At 41.7% G+C, this 19,207-nt stretch overlaps 2 protein-coding genes across 4 annotated transcripts in view; both read left to right on the top strand.

Moving 5' to 3' along the window:
- Positions 1-19,207, top strand: part of STON2 (stonin 2) — a 129,606-nt gene that overhangs the window by 16,813 nt on the left and 93,586 nt on the right. For 2 of the 3 annotated variants that reach the window (XM_084891462.1, XM_084891460.1), the window contains exon 2: positions 17,721-17,992. In XM_084891462.1, coding sequence (XP_084747588.1) covers positions 17,905-17,992 — 88 coding nt within the window. In that variant the 5' untranslated portion in view covers positions 17,721-17,904. Of the gene's footprint in view, positions 1-11,269; positions 11,321-17,720; positions 17,993-19,207 lie in introns of those variants that run through there. The other variant, XM_084891461.1, reaches the window with a different exon arrangement.
- LOC311619144 (alpha-ketoglutarate dehydrogenase component 4-like) lies at positions 15,252-15,723 on the top strand. Its single transcript, XM_084877185.1, is given in 3 exon segments — positions 15,252-15,431; positions 15,435-15,449; positions 15,452-15,723. Coding segments are annotated over 3 exon segments (312 nt in total). The 5' UTR covers positions 15,252-15,275; the 3' UTR covers positions 15,593-15,723.

Consider the following 19,207-nt stretch of genomic DNA (forward strand, 5'->3'; position numbering starts at 1 on the left):
CTTGGCCCTATCTGGAGAACTCTTCCTGAGGGAGGACGTGTGTATGTAGTGGAAGTATTTGTGTAAATGTGCACACCATAGGGGCACCCACAGAAGTTTATGTTGTGGGAGGATGAAGAAGGCTTCACTTCTCCAAGTGCCGGAAACCCAGAAATGCACAATCCCTGCACTTCTGTGTAATGCTTCCTATTCTCCTTTCTCCCAGTTGTCCTTGAGCGTAGGCAGAACTCCTATAACTCTGTGTTACCTGAATAGTTCACTGTTGAACTGAACACTGATATCTCTTTTACCTGGTCTCCCGCTGGTTCTAAGCAAACCAGGTTGGTTTTCCCTGCACTGGAAGGTTGAGTTTGGCCCAGGTCTCCAAGGTGATGACTAGAGAAGCATTTCGGCTGAATTTCTGAGCATCTTTTTATCCTGTGCCCAACACATTCATGTTGGCCCTGCCACCCTCGGTTCTTCTTTCTCCTCATATTATACATTCCCTCTGGGCAACCTATCACATCTAGTACTAATAACCTGTCAATCTGTATTAGCAACACTCATCTCTCTTCCGAGCTCTTTATCTGTTTAACAGGGACCACAGACACTTCTCACAGGCTCATCAACACGCTCATCATATCACTACCCCACCTCAAACATTCTCCCCCTTGAAGGTATTATCTTGGTGAACGGCTTTAACATCTATCCAGTTTTCCAAGGATCTTTTTCATCCACCCACCACATCTCTGCTCCCTCCATCTCAGCCTCAAATAGACTTTATCCCCAGTCTTGATGGTCTTATATCTTAAATGACTCATAAAAAAATCCCTCCTCTTTAGCCTTCATCTTGTGGTATCCGATCACTATATTTAGTGGTAGGTCTTCCCCTTTCAGTCCCCTTCCTCATTGCTTCCAGAATGATCCTTCTAAAATTGTTATTCCTGCCCAGTTGACTTGGCTCAGTGGTTGAGAGTCAGCTAGGAGGTCATGGTTTGATTCCTGATCAAGGATTTTCTCTCATCATTGATCTCTCTCTCTCTCTCTCTCTCTCTCTCTCTCTCTCTCTCTCTTCCTCTCTGAAGTCAATAAAAATATGTTTTTAAAAATGAAATGCATGTTATTTCCTTACTTAAAATTATTCAATTGATCTCCTTAATTTGGTCTTGAACACAAAACTCAACCTTCTTGGCACAGCCTACAAGATCTTGTCTGACCTGACTCCTAACCTCCTCTGGCTCATTGCTTCAGTCAAAAGGAATTACCTATAGTTCAGAAAACACACCGTGCAGTCATTCATCTCCTAGTCTTTGTATGAACATATTACATTTTGTTACAGCCATTTTGCTTGGGTGCTTTATAAAAAAAACTACTACACTTCAAGCTTTCCGGTCATCTACAAAACAAACACCCCTTTTCTAGCTCTGCATCACCCCATCTCTTCCTCCTCCTTCATCCTGAACAGGAACCCTGTATCTCAGGCCATCTGTGAGCTTGAACCTATTTCTTAGCCCCATCTTCCCTTTATACCTTATCTCTAGATAAACCTTCCTCTTATCTCTAATACATACTCCAGGGCTGATGGGTGATGTTTAAGAGTGGGGTTAGGTGGTGGGGAGGTCTGGATGAAAAAGGCAGGCATGTCTGTTGTGCACATTTTTTTTTTTTTTTTTTTTTGGTAAGAAACAATGGTTTTGCATATTAACTGTTTAAACATGGCTAAAAAAATGACACCCTCTAGTTGACTGTATTGTATTGTCTTGTTTTGTTGTTATAGATGTCATACTGCCAGCTTAGGATGCCCTTTTTCCCTGTCCCCAGCTAATTTCTGTTCATCTTTCAAGCCCCTGCCCAGGTATGACCTTCGCTGACCCCAGGATTGGGCTAGGTGTCACTCTGTGCCAATGGCACTGCAGGGTTTTCCTGAGGGAGCCCGGATCACACTCTATTGGGATTGGCTGTTCTTTTGCTCGTCTCCCTCAAGGCAGGGACTGGGTCCGAGTCCTCTTTCAAGTCCTGGAATTTCACCAGAACATGCCTAACATTGGGAGATGACCAATAAATGCATGATAAAAAGTTTTTATGATGTAGTGTGTACTACTAGGCATTTTATTTTGTTGGAGAATGTGTGGAGACCACATAGTGTTTGAGACAAGTGAAGTCTATGTTTCTTCCTTTGGGTGTTTTCAATATATTTGCAAGTAAGTGTGTCTATCAATTCCAAACCAATAAATCTGTAGAATTTACTGTGGTCATTCGGAGAATTTGTGACAGGGAAGATCCCAGGAAATAGCCTCTAGCCCCTCCTCTCAGGTGAGTCTCAACTTCTGCCAGGTGAATAGGAAAGGCCTTCCTCCATGGAAGCTTGGAATGAGGATTAACTCTGTGTATGCCAGTCACTTTTTGCCTTCTTTTAAAAGCTGTACTAATAGCTGCTTTACTCTATTCCATGAATTCTTATTGCTTTCCTCCTGTGTAGCTGGCCCTGACCTTGAGAAGGACATGGACATCCCTCAAGGAGCTAACATGCCAGTTAACATTCTCAGGGGTCAGCACTGACCATCCACACCCCCATAATGTCTTGTTACAGCATTTAACTAGAGAAACCCACCTTGAAAATTCTCTCTTGCTTTCATGACCCTGGAGACCTCTGGTTTTTATGTTTCTCTAACTGTCTGGCTCTCTCACTTTGGGACTCCCTATTTTTCCTTCTTATCTCCCCCGTTTCCCATATGTAGGCATGCTCCAAGAGTCAGCTATCTTCTTTAGTCTAATCTTTTCACTTCCTCTATTGATAACCTATTCATTCTCTTGGCTTTATTTCTCCCCCCCAACCCCCCATGTTTACCTCTAATCAGATCCCATATCTACATATCCTACATCCACCCTATTTTTCCCAATGCTTGAATCTCAGCATTTCCCAAATTAAAACTCATTTTTATCTCCACTCCCAATTAAGTCCACATTTCTAGTGTCCTTAGGATGTTTATTGGGACCACCTCTGCCCTCTATCCAGCTCTCTTTCTCCTAATCACCCCGGCTGTTAATTGCTGTTTTCTATCCCTATTGTTTCTTTTATTTTGTTGAATGAAAAACAAGTTCAAGGATTCTTAGCCATGCTTAGGTGTTTATTTTCATCTTCTTTCCCAGTCAAGTTTTTCCCTGAACATTTGACATTTTCCTGCTTTTTTCTTTTAAAAAAATATATTTTATTGATTTTTTACAGAGAGGAAGGGAGAGGGATAGAGAGTTAGAAACATCAATGAGAGAGAAACATCCATCAGCTGCCTCCTGCACACCCCCTACTGGGGATGTACCCACAACCAAGGTACATGCCCTTGACCAGAATCGAACCTGGGACCTTTCAGTTCTCAGACCAACGCTCTATCCACTGAGCTAAACCAGTTTTGGCTCCTGCTTTTTTCTTAAGTGTGGGTGGTGGGGTGGGAGGGTGTGTGTTGTTGCGGGGCTGCTGGATCGCACAGCTCCAAGAGCAGCATTCAGATCCGGGGCACACTCCCATTCCATTGATGTGAGTGGCGCCTCCTGGAGTTATGCAGCGGGTGCTGTGGGAGCTTTGGTGCAAGCGGATGGGATGTGGGTGAGGGTTACTGGGAGTGAGGCACTGAAGACTGGCGTGGCAGGGAAAGAGTTAAGGGGAGTTGGCGGTTCAACCAAGAAGGAAAAGTTCTATATCTTTGAAAGAAGGAAGGATGGGGAAATTGTTTTTCTCTTTCTCATCTGCCTTGGAGAATAAAGCTCTGGGTTTTTCAGACAAATCTACGTTGAGCTAACTTTATATTAGAGCCCCCACCCCACCCCCTTCCTTGAGCTTGAGATCTGTGGCCTAGAGCTCTGCTCATTTCCTTGTTATTCTGGAGATAGGGAGCGTTGGCAGGAGCCTCTAAAATGAGTTGTCACGTTCCTGCAGCTGTACTGATAAATTTGGATGGTCGCAGGCTCTCTTGTCACCACTGGACTCCTGTAGATGTGGTTGCTATATGGTCTCTGTGTGGTTTCTATATGGCTTCACAGTGTTGCCCGCCATTTACTGAAAAGCCCAGACGACTTGGATCCATCGGCAGTGGGACCCCTTGGCTGGTGCCTGTAGCAGTGATGTCCGCTGTTCAGGGACCCTCAGAGCACCCAGCCCGGCACGCTGCTGCCTTCAGCCGCACTGGCTGTGCAGTGCACCCCACACAGACACTGCTCACATAGAAGACCATACAGAGGGGCTCCCAAAGCTGTCCAATGTGGTGTCCCAGGACCTCCTCTCACCAGGCTTTTCCAAGCCAACTAATACCTGGCATCCTGCTGGCCGGGCCTTTTAATGCCTCAGAACTGAAGCTCTCACTACTACTCCCTTTTTACCCCCAAATTTCTGAGATCTCCCCCTTTCTTCCACTTTCACTTCCTGAATGCCATGACCACAGGAATGAAATCAGCAAGTTCTTGCCTTGTTTCTGTTACCAGGCTAACTCCTACTCGTTCTTTTTTTAGTAGAAGTAATAATGGTAATAGATAATATTAACAGAGCACTTACTCTTCACTGTGCTGAAAGTCTTCCATGCAGCATTTTTCTCATTCTCACAGGAATCTCTGAGACTACCTGGTGAAATTCATGTTTGGAGAGTTTCGGGGACATTCCCGTAGTTACAGGTAACAATGGCGAGGGTCTTGGCCTGCCTGACTGCAGAGCTTCGTGCTCTGAATCAGTGTGCTGTTCATTTTCCTAAGACCCAGGTTATCTACAGCCTCTTCCAGGAAGCCTCCCTGGGCTCCTCTGCCTGGCCCCTCTGACCTTTGGTTCATCCTCTCTAGTAACCTATGTTGTCATTTAAGTTCGGGGCCTCTTAGAGGTGGTGGAGATGGATGTTCCTTCCCTCTTCTGTTCGTTAATTAAATGACTGTGTCAATGAGTTGTTTGATGACAGTCTCCAAAGTCAGAATGGTTTTAGTTGGACTCGCAATACTACCACTTATTAGTTCTCTGACTTGGATCAGGTTACGTAACCTCTCTGGCCTCAGCTTTTGTTGTCTTTAAAATGGTGGTGTGACGAATAGCACCTGCCTCAGAAGGTTGATGGGAGAAGCAAAGGAGATGATGTGCCTCATTATGGAATGACAAAGTGTGACTCCACGGGCATGGTGCTGGGAGCCCAGGGCCGGGAGGGAGGAAGGCCTGTGGACATCATCGTTAATAAGCAAGAGTTATGCTCTAACCAGTTTGGCTCAGTGGATAGAGCATCGGCCTGTGGACTGAAGGGTCCCAGGTTCGATTCCAGTCAAGGGCATGTACCTTGATTGCGGGCTCATCCCCAGTAGGGGATGTGCTGAAGGCAGCTGATCCGATGTTTCTCTCTCATTGATGTTTCTAACTCTCTATTCCTCTTCCTTCCTCTCTGTAAAAAATCAATAAAATATATTTATAAAAAAAATAAACAAGAGCTACCCCAACTACTTCCCCTCCTTGTGCCTTTGCCTTCCTGACCAATCAGAGTTAGTGATTCCTAGCCCCAGGAGCGACTCCAAAGCACCCAACTGTTCTGAGGGTCCCATCCCTTTCCACATTCTGCTGCTTGGTTGACAGCACTGTGCAGACTTTGTTTTTTGAATAATTCTCTGCAGTCTGCAGAGATGTTTTTCAAATAATGCTCTGCAGTCCACAGACCACTGTCAGTCACATTATCTCATTTAATAATCATTCAGAATTATAAAATTGCCTGTAGTTTCAGGAAATTCCCACCCTTGTTGTGGCATGACTGGTACTTTCCCCTCTCCTGCTGACAGTTATCACCTTGGATATTTGCTCTTGTCTATACTGAGTTCTTTAGCAGCGTATTCAAAAAATTTTTTTTTCAAGTCTAGAATTCAAAGGCTCTCATTTCAAACTCTTCTTGTTTCCAAGTGAGTGGCCTTGTTGGTTCAGGACCTCTGCCTTGGACTGAAGGGCAGAACGTGGCAGCACTCCCTAACCAGGCATCTCTTCTCTTTGTGGCCCGTTTGAAGTCATAGGGTCCTAGGACCTGAATGGAGCCTCATAGTGAGTGCTGCCTCCACATGAGCCAGGCGCCTGTGTGAGAGCATCGGCCAGTCCCTCTTTTGCTACTTAGACGATCAGGTTCATTCTGTGGAATGATGACTTCCCAATTTGCTTCTCCAGCCTTGAGCGCCAGACTCCCGTGTCCAGATGCTTGGTTGACAACGCACTTGGATGTCTCCGAAGCATCCTTATTTAAAAGCATCATATTGAAAAAGAAATGCTGAAAAGAAGGAAAGAATAAAGAAAAGTTAAAGAGAAATGCTTATTTTACCCCTAAATTCTAACTCCTTTCCTCCACCCCAGTCATTGGCAGTACTGTCTACTCAGTCATCGCTGTTCCACCTCTGCCCTCCCTCCATGTGGTATCATTCATCAGTAGATCCTGTAGATTGTACCACCAAAATAAGTTTTAGCTACCTCCTCTTCTCCATCTCTATTGCCCCATCCTGATTCCAGACACTGTCATCTTTTTTTTTGAAAGAAATAAACTATTTTAATTTTAAATGCTTCTAATATTTTAAATTACAATATAGAAAGTAATATTCATTGTATTATTTTTAAAATTTAACTATTTCTCAAGCCCTAATATCAATAGTAAGAATTTTTAATGTTTTGACAACAAGTTTTAAAGGTCACAGAGCAGTCGTAGTTTTCCCTTTGATTATGATTTCTTTACATAACTTCAGCTTGCATACTCTCTTTTTAGAAAATAACTTTTAAAATTTTTGTTAAAATACATATAATATAAAACTTACCATTTTAACCACTTTTAAGTGCACAGTTCAGTGGCATTAAATACATTCACATTGTTGTGCAACCATCACCACCACTCATCTCCAGAAGACTGGTTGACTCTTTGTTGGCCTCCTGCTGCTCAAAGGAAAGATACCCAGAATTATTCTTCAACATTTTGCAATAAAAATGATCACCCTTCCAGCCTTGCCCCAGGTCTCTGGAAAGGCCAGCTAATCTTGCAGTGGCCTAAGTAATAAGCAAGGCAGAAAAAGAAATTAAACTTTCCAGAGAGAGAATTCTGTACAAAATACGTTCTAGAGTGCTACATGTATAATTGTGTATTTTTTTTTTATTTTTTTTTACTATTTTCATTATTTACTCTGTACAATGGGTAATAGTTGATTTAGTTGAAGTTCAGTCCCTTATCTATATAGGAAAAATTATTTAACGAAGGCTTTGCCTAGGCCTCCAGATATTGAGTTATAAATTCTTCTCCCATTTTAAACTACTATAAGGGCACAGCATGGGTGTGTGCATCAGAAGGCTGAAATTAAAGGTTGGCCACTATGTCCTCACCCAGAACTCAGGATTTCCTCCAGGCTTATGCCTGTTGTTTGCAGAATTCAGTTCCTGTGGTTGTAGGATTGTAGTTCCCTTTTTCTTGCTGGCTATTGGTTACCACTCTCAGCTCCTAGGGGCTACCCTTACCCTCCATTTTCGCCTCCTTTGTCTCAGTAGTGGAGAGCCTCCCCCTCACACTTTGAATTTCTCTGATTTTCTCTTCTGCTACCAGCCAAAGAAAACTTTGCTTTTCAATGGTTCATTGATCAGGTTAGACTCACCGGGATAGTCATCTTATCTTAATGTCAATTGATTAATAACCTTAATTGCATCTGCAAAATTCCTTTTGCCATGCATTATAATATAATCACAGCAGTAACACCAGGGTGTAGAGATCATGAGGGTCATTGTAGAATGCTTACCACAATTTCTCACTCCTATTTTATTAGAGTTACATTCACCTGCATGTAGAAAACTTGATTTTAATACCTTAAACAAAAATTTACCACACATAATAAATATAGAGATGCATGATCATTAATATTGGTTCTGTGGCTCAGTGACATCAAGGCCAGTGGCTCTGATTCTCTTAGCCTTTCCTCATGGCTGTAGTATAATTAATGTAGCTCCAGCCATCATGATCGCATTCAAGATAGGAAAGAAGAGAAAGTGAGAAAGATTAGGGATGCATGAGCAATACATGTGAAACAAAACAAAGACAAAAAATATTTCTCAGAATTTTATTTCTCATCATACTTCTATTTATGTCTCATTGCCCAAAACTTGGCCAAGTGCCAATCCTGAGGTACAAGGCAGGCTGGGAAAGCAGGAATAGAAACTACAGTGACTGACTCAACCGATAATGATACATCTTCTGGTGCCAGATGATGATGGGAAATGAATGCTGGTGACACAGCTAACACATTTGTTATACCTGTTTTCTGGAAGGCAGAATGTGGCATAATAAAATAGCGCTGTGATCCTGTCCCAAATCTCTCATAGTTAGCTGTGACCTTAGACTGGCCAAGCAGCCTCTCTGAGCCAGTTCCGTTATATATCAAGTGAGAGAAATGTCTGCTTTACTTATCTCAGGGCTATTATTAAAATGAATTGAAATAATCTATGATGCCCTAGCTGGTTTGGCCCAGTGAATAGTGCTTTGGCCCGTGGACCTAAAGGTCCCGGGTTTGATTCCAATGGCACATGCCTGGGTTTCGAGCTGAATCCCCTGTAGCGGCATGCAGGAGGCAGCCGATCAATTATTTTCTCTCATCATTGATGTTTCTGTCTCTCTCTCCCTCTCCCTTCCTCTCTGAAATCAATAAAAAAATACATTAAAAAAGAGAAATAATTCACGACCTTCTGTTTCTATTTGCAAACTGGAAATATATGCTAATTATAATTTTGTTAAGTATTTGGAATAAAAATAAGAATGTATTGATTCTAAGAATTATATGTATGTATATACATATTTTAAAATACTTTCTAATCTCTGAAGTTAGATGCATTTTACAATCTATGGCATCTTCACTTGAATGAGATATAATATTAATATTTTGTTAAGCTTCTTGGAAAGTCTTAGGGTTATGCCCTGGAAATATGGCCATCATTGGGACTCACAAGCCTCCTATAGTCTCCTAGGAAACTGACAGTCTCGTGATGGAACATTCAAAGTGATACACTCATGACTCTAAAATATATTGTAGATGGAAAGAAATGATCCACACCAACTCTCTACCTTTATACAAGCACAATGTTAGCATCCCTGTTCCAGATATGGAACCAAAGAAGTCAGCCAAGATGAGTTTACCAAGATGGAATAAGCCAGTGACTTCTAAGAGTTTAAGGTACTGGAAAGCGTTGCGTTCTGCAGATTTTAAAGCTTGACCTTCCACCACGGTCATTCACTGAACGTGACACACTGTTCAGGTACCTGGGGATATCCTTCTGGGTCACTGCCTCAGGAATGCACCGAAGATCAGAGAGCCAGTTTTTCAAGCCAAGTGTGACTTAGATCCTGAACTCCGAATGTAGGGCCATGGAGCTGATGGATAGCAGAGCCACCAGGATTTTTACAAATATTTACACAATAGAATATTTGTAATTACAACCTTAGGGGTGTGTTTGTGTGCACTCGCGTGTACATATATATGTGTTTATATGTTTATGTATTTACATATGTGTGTACATGTATACACACAAATAATGTGACTTTAGAGAGAACAAGAATGGACATCTAAGGTTAGGGGATGATGGTATGTGTGACTGAAAGAGAGAAATAGGAGAGATTTACTTTATAAGAGAATCATGGGTAAATATTGATTATAGTTAAAATATAACATATAGTCCTTTTGAAGTTCTTCCTCATATATATTTGGCTTGAGGTTCATTCTACTCACCAGTTTCTGATAGAAGAAGAATGGTCAGTCTGTTTTTAAAGAAAGGAATATTTAAACAAAAAAATTATAAAAATATAGGAAAAGCAAACAGTCAGGCCACTCAATATTTCCCTTTCAGGAATATCAAAGCATTTGTTAATTAAAGTGTGTGTGTGTGTGTGTGTCCGAGTGTGGGTGTACATGTGTGCTCATTGAGAGTGTGTGTCTGTTCTCCAGTGAACTGTGTTCAGGTTCTATTGAAATGAACTCTGATGTTCATAAGAGAAAAGAATTTGGAAGAAAAAGGAAGTGGGGGGAGGAGGGGGGGGGAAAAAGAAGGAAGAGGAGCAGTATTCCAAACCTTTTATCTGATTAAGGCCTTTGCCATAGGGTAATCGGCGCCTTCCTGGCTTTTGTTTATTCTGGGAAGTTATGAAGCAAGTAGCGTGGTTACTTTGACTTCCTGAATAAACTTTTATGATTTCTCAGGCCACTGTGACAGAGATCTCAGAATATAAAAGCATGCTTAGTATTTTGTGTTCTTGTAACATGCACAATTCTGAGTACATAGTAGATGCTCAGTAAGTTTCTTGAATGTCTTGTTTTGAAGAAAGCTCTAAAGAAATACGTAGAATCCATGCATTCTCATTTTTCCCATTCTTCCTTTCTTCTCAATTTTCCTTTTGACATTTAGATGCTTGTTCTTGATCAGAAAAGAACTAAGGCTTACTTTGGAGTTTGGAATTGGCATTGAGATCTAATTTTATTTATTTATTTATTTATTTATTTATTTTAAAAAAATATATATTTTATTGATTTTGTACAGAGAGGAAGGGAGAGAGATAGAGAGTTAGAAATATCGATGAGAGAGAGTCATCGATCAGCTGCCTCTTGCACACCCCTACTGGGGATATGCCCGCAACCAAGGTACATGCCCTTGACCGGAATCGAACCCGGGACCTTTCAGTCCCCAAGCTGACACTGTATCCATTGAGCCAAACCGGTTTCGGCTGAGATCTAATTTTAGATCTTGTTTAAGATGTTTCTGCATAAACTCCAAACAGACAGCTGGACAGTGTTTGCCAGTAGCCTCACAATTCAATAAGTGGATGCAGACAGTTTTAAAGCTGTCTAGTTGAGTATTTGTGGCAAAGAGATATAAGGCAAAGATGGCCAAATTCTCAGATTTAAATAACCCCTTTTGGATCACTAACCAAACAAGAATTATGTTGTGGTATTATAAAGCATAATACAAAATAAAACCCTGTCCCAGTTCTGAAGAGATGGAATTAATCCATCTAGCTACATGAAACCCTCCTTTCCTTCTCAGATGATATAATTTATGGAAGTTGTATAAAACTCCTAATTGATATTACCAGGCTATCAGTATAAAATCACCCTGATTTGGACGATCTAAACTGACCTTTTTGAAAAAATGAACCTGTGTCAGAATGGAATGTTTTAGGAAAGGGCTTCCATTTCTGGCTATAACTGGCAACAAACCAGTCCTTCTGCAGTAAACAATCACACACCTGGATGAAATAAATATATGAGGCAACTCTTTACAGGTATTGGACAACAGAAAGCACAATATTTTGATCCTGGGAGAAGGAAAACTCATGAGGTGAGTCTGATGGTCATAATCTTGGCCCTCTTCCAAGGAAGAGTTTTCTGGTTGGAGGTAGTATGTTGGAGTCTACTCTGTCACAGCAGTCCTGCTGAAATAAAGAAACAGAGATCAGAGCATGGGGCGATTGAAGTATCTGGAATCTGCAGGGCAGGGCACTAGAAAGGAGAGAGTTGCATGGAGAAGGGGGAACAGAAGTGAGTCTGGGTGTGCCCAGGGAACCCTTGGCTGGGCTGGAGTGCACATGTACGGTACAGATTGAAACTGTATGAAATTTGCCAAAGTGTTGTCTTTAGTATTGAAAATGGGCTTTTCATAAATCCATCCAACAAAGTAGAAGACCAAGCCTACAAAAGATCAGGGTGAGCAGGCAGATTGACTACTAGTAAAAAAAAAAAAAAAAAAAAAAAAAAGCAGCAGTTTTTTTTTTGTTTTTTGTTTTTTTTTTTTTTTTTTTTTTTTTTTTTTTTTTTTTCCCCCCCAGAGAAAGATCAAATGCAGAAAGTCTTCAGGGTATTATTAGCTATGATTAGGTATATAAAGAAATAGTAAAATATTACTCATATTAAAAGAAAAAGCCAACAGAAACTAATCCCCAAATGGCTCAGAGTTTGGATTTGGCAGACAAAGCATTTAAAGCAGCTATTATCAATATGTTAAAAGAACTGAAGGAAAATATTGTCATAATAGGTGAATATATAGGGCATTTCAACAGAGAAATAGAAACTATAAAATAATCAAAAAATTCTAGAATGGAAAAGTTGAGTAACTGAGAAGAAAACTTTAAAAGATGAGCTTAATAGGAGAATGAAAATGATAGAAGGAAGAATAAATTATCTTGAAGACAGACAAACAGGAAAAGAGATAGAGAAAGGGAGAGAAAAAGATCAATGTGAGAGTGAGACATTGAATGGTTGCCTCATGCATACCTTCTACCGGGGATTGGGCCTGAGGCTGGGCAAGCGCCCCGACTGGGAATCGAACTGGAAACCTTAGTATGATGCCCAGCCAACGGAGTCACACCATCCAGGGCCTCTGTAGTCTTTTAAAGCCCTTACTCTCTGCTGTTAGTGTTTTTGATGGATAACCTACCAGTACTGTAGTTTAGAAAGCCTACTGTGTGATTGTTTTATGTTGCTGTCATACCTCCCTGCAATCTACTGTAAACTACTTGAAGAGTTTGTGATGCTGTCTTGCTCGTCCTTGAACCTTCAGGCCCTGAATGGGCCCAGCACAGAGTACCCAAGATATGCTCCTGCTGATGCAGCCTCCTATCCTTTGGGACACACTGAGGACCCATGTGGCCGATAGCTTCCATCACCAAGAGTCTGAGGAAAGTTGAGTTCCCCTACCTTGAGTCACTCTTGAACTTTCCCATCTCCTCCTACTGAACTCTTCTTCTCAGTCATTAAGGCCACCAATCCTTTGCCCCCACATTTCCTCAGTAGACATCTCAGCTCTCATCAGACTGATTTTTTACAGAGAGGAAGGAAGAGGGATAGAAGGGATAGAGAGCTAGAAACATCGATGAGAGAGAAACATCGACCAGCTGCCTCCTGCACAACCCCTACTGGGGATGTGCCCACAACCAAGGTACATGCCCTTGACCGGAATCGAACCCGGGACCCCTCAGTCCGCAGACCGATGCTCAATCAACTGAGCCAAACCATTTTCGGCAAGGTCTGAATCTTAATCGTCACTTATGTCCCAAGGATGTCCTTACTCTTCTCTCACAAAAGTCCAGAATCAGGGATGTCCTTCAAATCCAAGAAACTAGCCCAGCCCCTTATACTTCCAGCCCTTGTAGATCTCTCTGTGGCCAAACAGCATTTTTGGTATATCCTCCTATAGGCAGTTCTTCCTGGATTTCTTGTATTTGCTCTTCTGTGTAGCTTCATCTCCCCAGATAGCTTGCAGACTGCTTGCGGGTCACTGTCTCAAAGACTGCCTAGTGCATTTCTGGATACACAGGACTCCTGAATGCTGATGACAAATCTATTTCTGTGACTCCCAATCCCATCACCCAACTGCATTCCCCACCCCCAAATTTTAGTGTATAAAGGGTGCTGAGAAACAAGCTTCTCTGGAATGGCAACCTGGAGACCTCAGTGAAATCTGTAATGTCTCTCGGTCAGTGCTGCTGCTGGTACTGAGTCACTGCTCATTTGTGGTGATGATCCTAAACCTCACTTTGTGATTCACGTTCTAAAAACGGGGTGAGGTTTTTCCCCGAGAAACCAATCCCAGTGTGAACTTAGCCTCACAATTATTGGGTTCCTCTGTGGTTGCCAGCTGCTAGCACAGCACTCAAGGTATGGCGTCTGATGGCTTATTGGACGATGTGGTTGTATGTTGGCAAATACCGGAAATCCATTTCATGGGCTTCTCTGTAATTTCTGCCAGGTATGGGACTTCTCATTATCTAACCAGTCCATGCCTGCATCTGAGATTCACGAGTATGGGGTAGATAGATCTTTGGGGCTCTTGAGTTTTGTTATTCTTGCTGTTCCAGGGTGACCCGAGGACTGAAGTCTGTTGAGCTCTAAAATTTCCAAGTGTTTCCCCCACAACCTTCACCCTTTCCCTTCTTTTCTTTCCCACAACCCTTTCCCATCCACAGTCATACTGTGAATTTCAGTGAATTCATTATCACGAGATCTGCAGGATGTTTTCCCCACTGAGCTGCAACACTACATGTGTCAGCATGTGGACATGTGTTGTGGCTCTTCTGTTGTTCTTGGACCTGCTTTACATGTTGTTGCTGTTGGGAGAGGAGGCATCTGACTCTTCAATTTTACTGTTTTATCTTGGCCTGCAGCCATTACCACATTGAGTTACTCCAGCGTTTGACTGGGCCAGAGAAAGGCTTCATGGGAAATCAGCTCTTGGAGGCTGGGCTCTATGTGGTTCTTTGGGAGACCTGGTTTGGAGCACTGCATTCTCCAGTCAGTTTGCACATGTCTGGTTCGTGGCTGGTAAGGATTTTAGGAGAGGGACTTGGGAGAGATATTTCTCGGCCTTACACCTTCTGTACAGCTTGGGTGTCCTAGCGGGTTTCCACATGGGGAGTTTCATAGATCATTTCATCATGGTTCCATCATAATTGATATTTGTAAATTGTTTCAGCTGGGTGGTAGTTTTTATATATTCTCTAGTACTTTTTTGTGGCTGTGACCCAAAGATTAGAGTGTTTTGGCATTGAAAGACCTGGGTTCAAGGGGCGTATCTAACACACCTGCTTGATCATTTTTGGGTGACATTTATGTGTTTGGGGTGGGGGAGGGAGAGAATTAATTTGTCAGTGTCCTGGGATATGAGAATTCTTTCACTTAAAAGCCTGGAGAAACAAAACAAGGACCTGGAAATAAAAATACTGTTGGGTAAATCACTTATTCAACCCAGATTTCTTCATCTATAAAATAATGATATTAATACCTATCTTACTCTACTAAAGTGATTATTGAATCAAATGAATTATTGAGTGAAAATACTAAAAATCGTAAATTCTATACAAACATTAGTTGTTTTTAGGAAGCATCATACAACAAAAGTAATTGCTTTAATTACAACCCTCCCCCCCCCACCAAACCCAAAGCTGTTAATGTTTTTATGCTGATTTTCCACAGCATAGATTACCTACTGCAAGTAATAACCTATAATAAAATTTTCTTTTTATTGTGCACCACTTAGAAGGCTATGAGTTCAACTCTTCTAGACTAAAAGGAATACTGTGAGTAGTAAGAACTAATATTGTAAAAGGTCAATAGTAGCTCTTTTGCAGAAAAATCATTAATTTTTCATTAATTCAGATTTTATCCAGTCATCATAAGAGTAAGAGCAAGGTTAAAGTTGTCAAGGGGCCTGCCCCCGGCCGCCCGGGGCTCCGGTTCTCGCCACGGCTGGCCAGCGCCCTGGAAGCTGCCCCCGGAAGCTGCCCCTGCTCCCGGTCGCGATGGGCAGCATGATGGCGTCGGCCGGCAGGGTCGTGCAGGTAGTCAAGCCACAGACTCCATTAATAAGATTCCCTAACAGAAGAGATAATCTTAAACCAAATGTATTAGAAGCTGTGAGATCAACAGGAGTACCTTCTCACTCTTCTTCAATTTCATAGCATTCTAAGGGAAGTATTATAAATCGTCAGATTGGCTGCTGATGTATCAGGATCCACCAGACACTGCAGAAATAATAAAAACATTACCTCACAAATACAGAAGAAAACTTGTCTCTCAAGAAGAAATCGAATACATCCAACGTGGAGGTCCTGAATAATCACGACACTGGCTGCTGTTTGTTATCAAACAAAGAATAGTCTTTACAATCAAGGACTTCCAAAATGACTAATGAGAAATTGTACATTAACAACTTCAATATTCTAAAAAAAGAAAAAAAAATACAGAAAACTTAGATACTTGTGTTTCTTAATTTATGTATCTTGGCAGCTTTTCCACAAGCTTACCTAATTGTTGATATACTTTATACTTATTAAAGTACACATTTAAAAATGTTAGTCTATTAATTTACTCTTGGTTATCAAGTATTACCAGTGTTGAACTATTAAAAGCGCATAATGTCTAATAAACCATCATAGATTTCCCATTATTTCGCTTTTCTTTCAGTTTCTGTTTAAACATTAATTTATCAGGCAGAATTGCTTTTTGGAAGTGATTTTCCTGAAATAGGATGAGGATAGATGACATAGTGACTCTATTATTTGTTCTTAATTCTTTTAGCATTTTTTTCTTTTTCATTCACAAAATTACTGGAGTATAACTGGCTTAGTAAGCACATCCTACTCTAAACAATAATAATAGAGCCAAGGCATAGCCAGTGACTTTGGGGTATTAAGAGTTAACACAGAAGATTATTAGTAACCTATTTTCACGGGGGGGAAGGGGGGGAGGAGGGGGAAATAAGCCAGTATAAAATCAGACATCAAAATTAATATAGCAGAAGTATTATGTTTGAATAGAAATTGCTATTATGTTTCTAGGGGTGTTAAGAAAATCTTGTTCTTTGGCTTACTTTACTGTTTTGATTGTATAATGTGTGCAAATTGTGCTAATCATTAACTTTCTCAAACTTAATGTCTGAAAGCTTCATAAAATCAACATAAATATTTACTTTATTAAAGCAATATATGAAACTTTAAAGGGTCTTCCTGTGCCACGGGTATATTATTATTGTGAAAGTAAAGCCTCACAAAGCTAAATAAATTCTCTTTCATACCTTAAAAAAAAAAAAAATAAAGTTGTGAAAGGGCAGTAATACTACAAACAAAATCATAAGTCTGTAAAGTATCCTTCTATATGCTTAGAATGTAATTGCAGTAAAAGTAAAGGCTAAGCTTTTATGTATTAATTCACATGGGCCTAGAATCAGAATGTGTTTAACACACATTTTACCTTAAAGCAAATATGCCCTACCCCCTTACTCCAAATGAACAAAACGCCTCCATCTCTATTTTTTTAAATTGGTAAACCGTGCTTGGATATACCATCTGGAGATTGTTGGGTTTCTGCCAATGTTTTAACTCAGGCTTGCCAAGAGCTACCTAAACTGCACTGATTTAATAGGAACGAGCATGCTTTTACTTCGCCATTTGGTAAGAGAACGCGAAAGTACTTTGGGAAATTTTAATATTTGTTTTACAATGATGGCTAGTTAAAAATATTTCCATACTAAAATAATTGGGGGAACAGGAGGATCTAATTGCTTACATTTGTGTTATTTACAAGTCTGATGTGGTGGCACATGCAGAGATCTTGATGCTAAAGGAGTGGGGAGAAGTGGGAGCAAGACAGGGGCACAGAACAGTAAGGCCAGTAGGCACTACCCAGACCTCTCCGTGGGTAGTGTTGAAAGCCCTGGACCTGCCTGGCTGGTGTTGCTCAGTGGTTAAATGTCAGCCTATGATCCAGAAGGTCATGGCTCGATTCCTAGTCAGGGCACATGCTCGGGTTGCAGGCTCAATCCTCAGTGGGAGGCGTGCAGGAGGCAGCCCATGGATGATTCTCATCATTGATATTTCTATCTCTCTCTCCCTCTCTCACTTCCTCTCTGAAATCAATAATATATATATATTTAAAAGGGCCCTAGCAGGAACCGGTTTGGCTCAATGGATAGAGCGTCGGCTTGGGGACTAAAAGGTCCCGGGTTCGATTCCGGTCAAGGGCATGCACCTTGGTTTCGGGCATATCCCCAGTAGGGGGTGTGCAAGAAGCAGCTGATCGATGACTCTCTCTCATCAATGTTTCTAACTCTCTCTCTCTCTCCCTTCCTCTGTACAAAATCAATAAAATATATTAAAAAATAAAAATAAAAATAAAAGGGCCCTAGATCTGAGTAGATTGGGTATAATGTTATGTATCCCTTTTAAATTTTATTTATTTTTTAACAGATTTCTTCTTGGCAGATTAATCAAAGGCAATCTGGCTACATTCTGAGTGCTGCCACCTGCAAGATCACCGTAACAGATTCCTAGGCCCAAGTGCGTCCCGCTACCATACCCTTACCCCACCCCAGACATGACTCTGGGGTCTGCCTGAGGCCAGCAGTGTGAAGATGCCCAGCACCTTCCTAACATGGCGACCTTGGACCATGTGATCGCTACCCAGCAGTCGGAGTGGGTCTCCTTCAGCGAGGATCCACCCTTCCCCGTCCCTTCTGAGGGTAAGCGGTGCTTTCATTTCCTAAGGGAAAGGACTGGCAGAGAAGCACACCTGCTGGCTATGGCTTCCACTTGATTGTTCTTTGGGTGGGATCTTCATGTGGAAACAAGAGCCAGCCTGCTGTCCCTTCCTGAGATGCAGGTTCTTCTGCTTAGAAACCTGGAGGAAGCATCTTAGGAGCCTTGGGTTCCCAGAGAAAGGCCGGGAAACAGCACAAGTATTGGCTGCTGTCTTCCAAGCAGCATAAACTTTATATTTACAATGCACTTTACGCTCTGCTCTTTGGGTTGTTACTCCCAGCAGCAACTTGGATTTTCTCAAGTCTTTAAGACGTAGCTGTTGAGAGTGACAGGCTGTCGAGGCAGATTGCTTGGGCTCAAATCCTGGCTCCATCACAGATGAGGGAGGTGCCCTTGGATAGATTTTTTTATCCAACATCTCTGTGGGGCACTCTATCCGTGCAGCACGGATAACTGCAGTACCTACCTCCCGGTGGTTGTGAGGAGGAAATGAATGAATGTGCGTGCCTGGCTCATGGAAAAGCTCTGTAACTGCCATCCATGATCACGATGAAGATCACCAACCTGACTTCTAGGGAACTGGTGCCCAGGCACGAAGTTCAAGGTAGGGTACAGATAGTTGCAGAGCCATGCCAGCTGATCCTGTTCTACTGCAGCTGCCTCTGCTACACCAAAACCAGCCCGCTTCCTTCACAGCACCTGGCAAGTGTGAGTTCTGAGGTGTGTTTCCGTTACGAGTCCTGGAAGTGTGGCTATCTGCACTGAATTGTGCTGAAAGTGGGAAATACCCACACTGGATTGCAACGACCTAGTAAAAGTAAAATTTTTCTTTAACAACTTTTATATTGCCAAAACCGGTTTGGCTCAATGGATAGAGTCTCGGCTTGGGGACTGAAGGGACCCGGGTTCGATTCCAGTCAAGGGCATGTACCTTGGTTGCGGGCATATCCCCAGTAGGGGGTGTGCAAGAGGCAGCTGATCGATGACTCTCTCTCATCGATGTTTCTAGCTCTATATCTCTCTCCCTTCCTCTCTGTACAAAATCAATAAAATATATTTTAAAAAAATTAAAAAAAACCTTTTATATCAATTACGTGTTGGAATTATACATTTTCAACATACTGGGTTGAAATATATATTATTAAAAGTAGTCTTGCCAGTTTCTTCTTACTTTTTTTAAATGTGGCTACTAGAAC

This window comes from Pipistrellus hanaki, assembly GCF_964339955.1.
Source record: "Pipistrellus hanaki genome assembly, chromosome: 1".
Taxonomy (NCBI): Eukaryota; Metazoa; Chordata; class Mammalia; order Chiroptera; family Vespertilionidae; genus Pipistrellus; species Pipistrellus hanaki.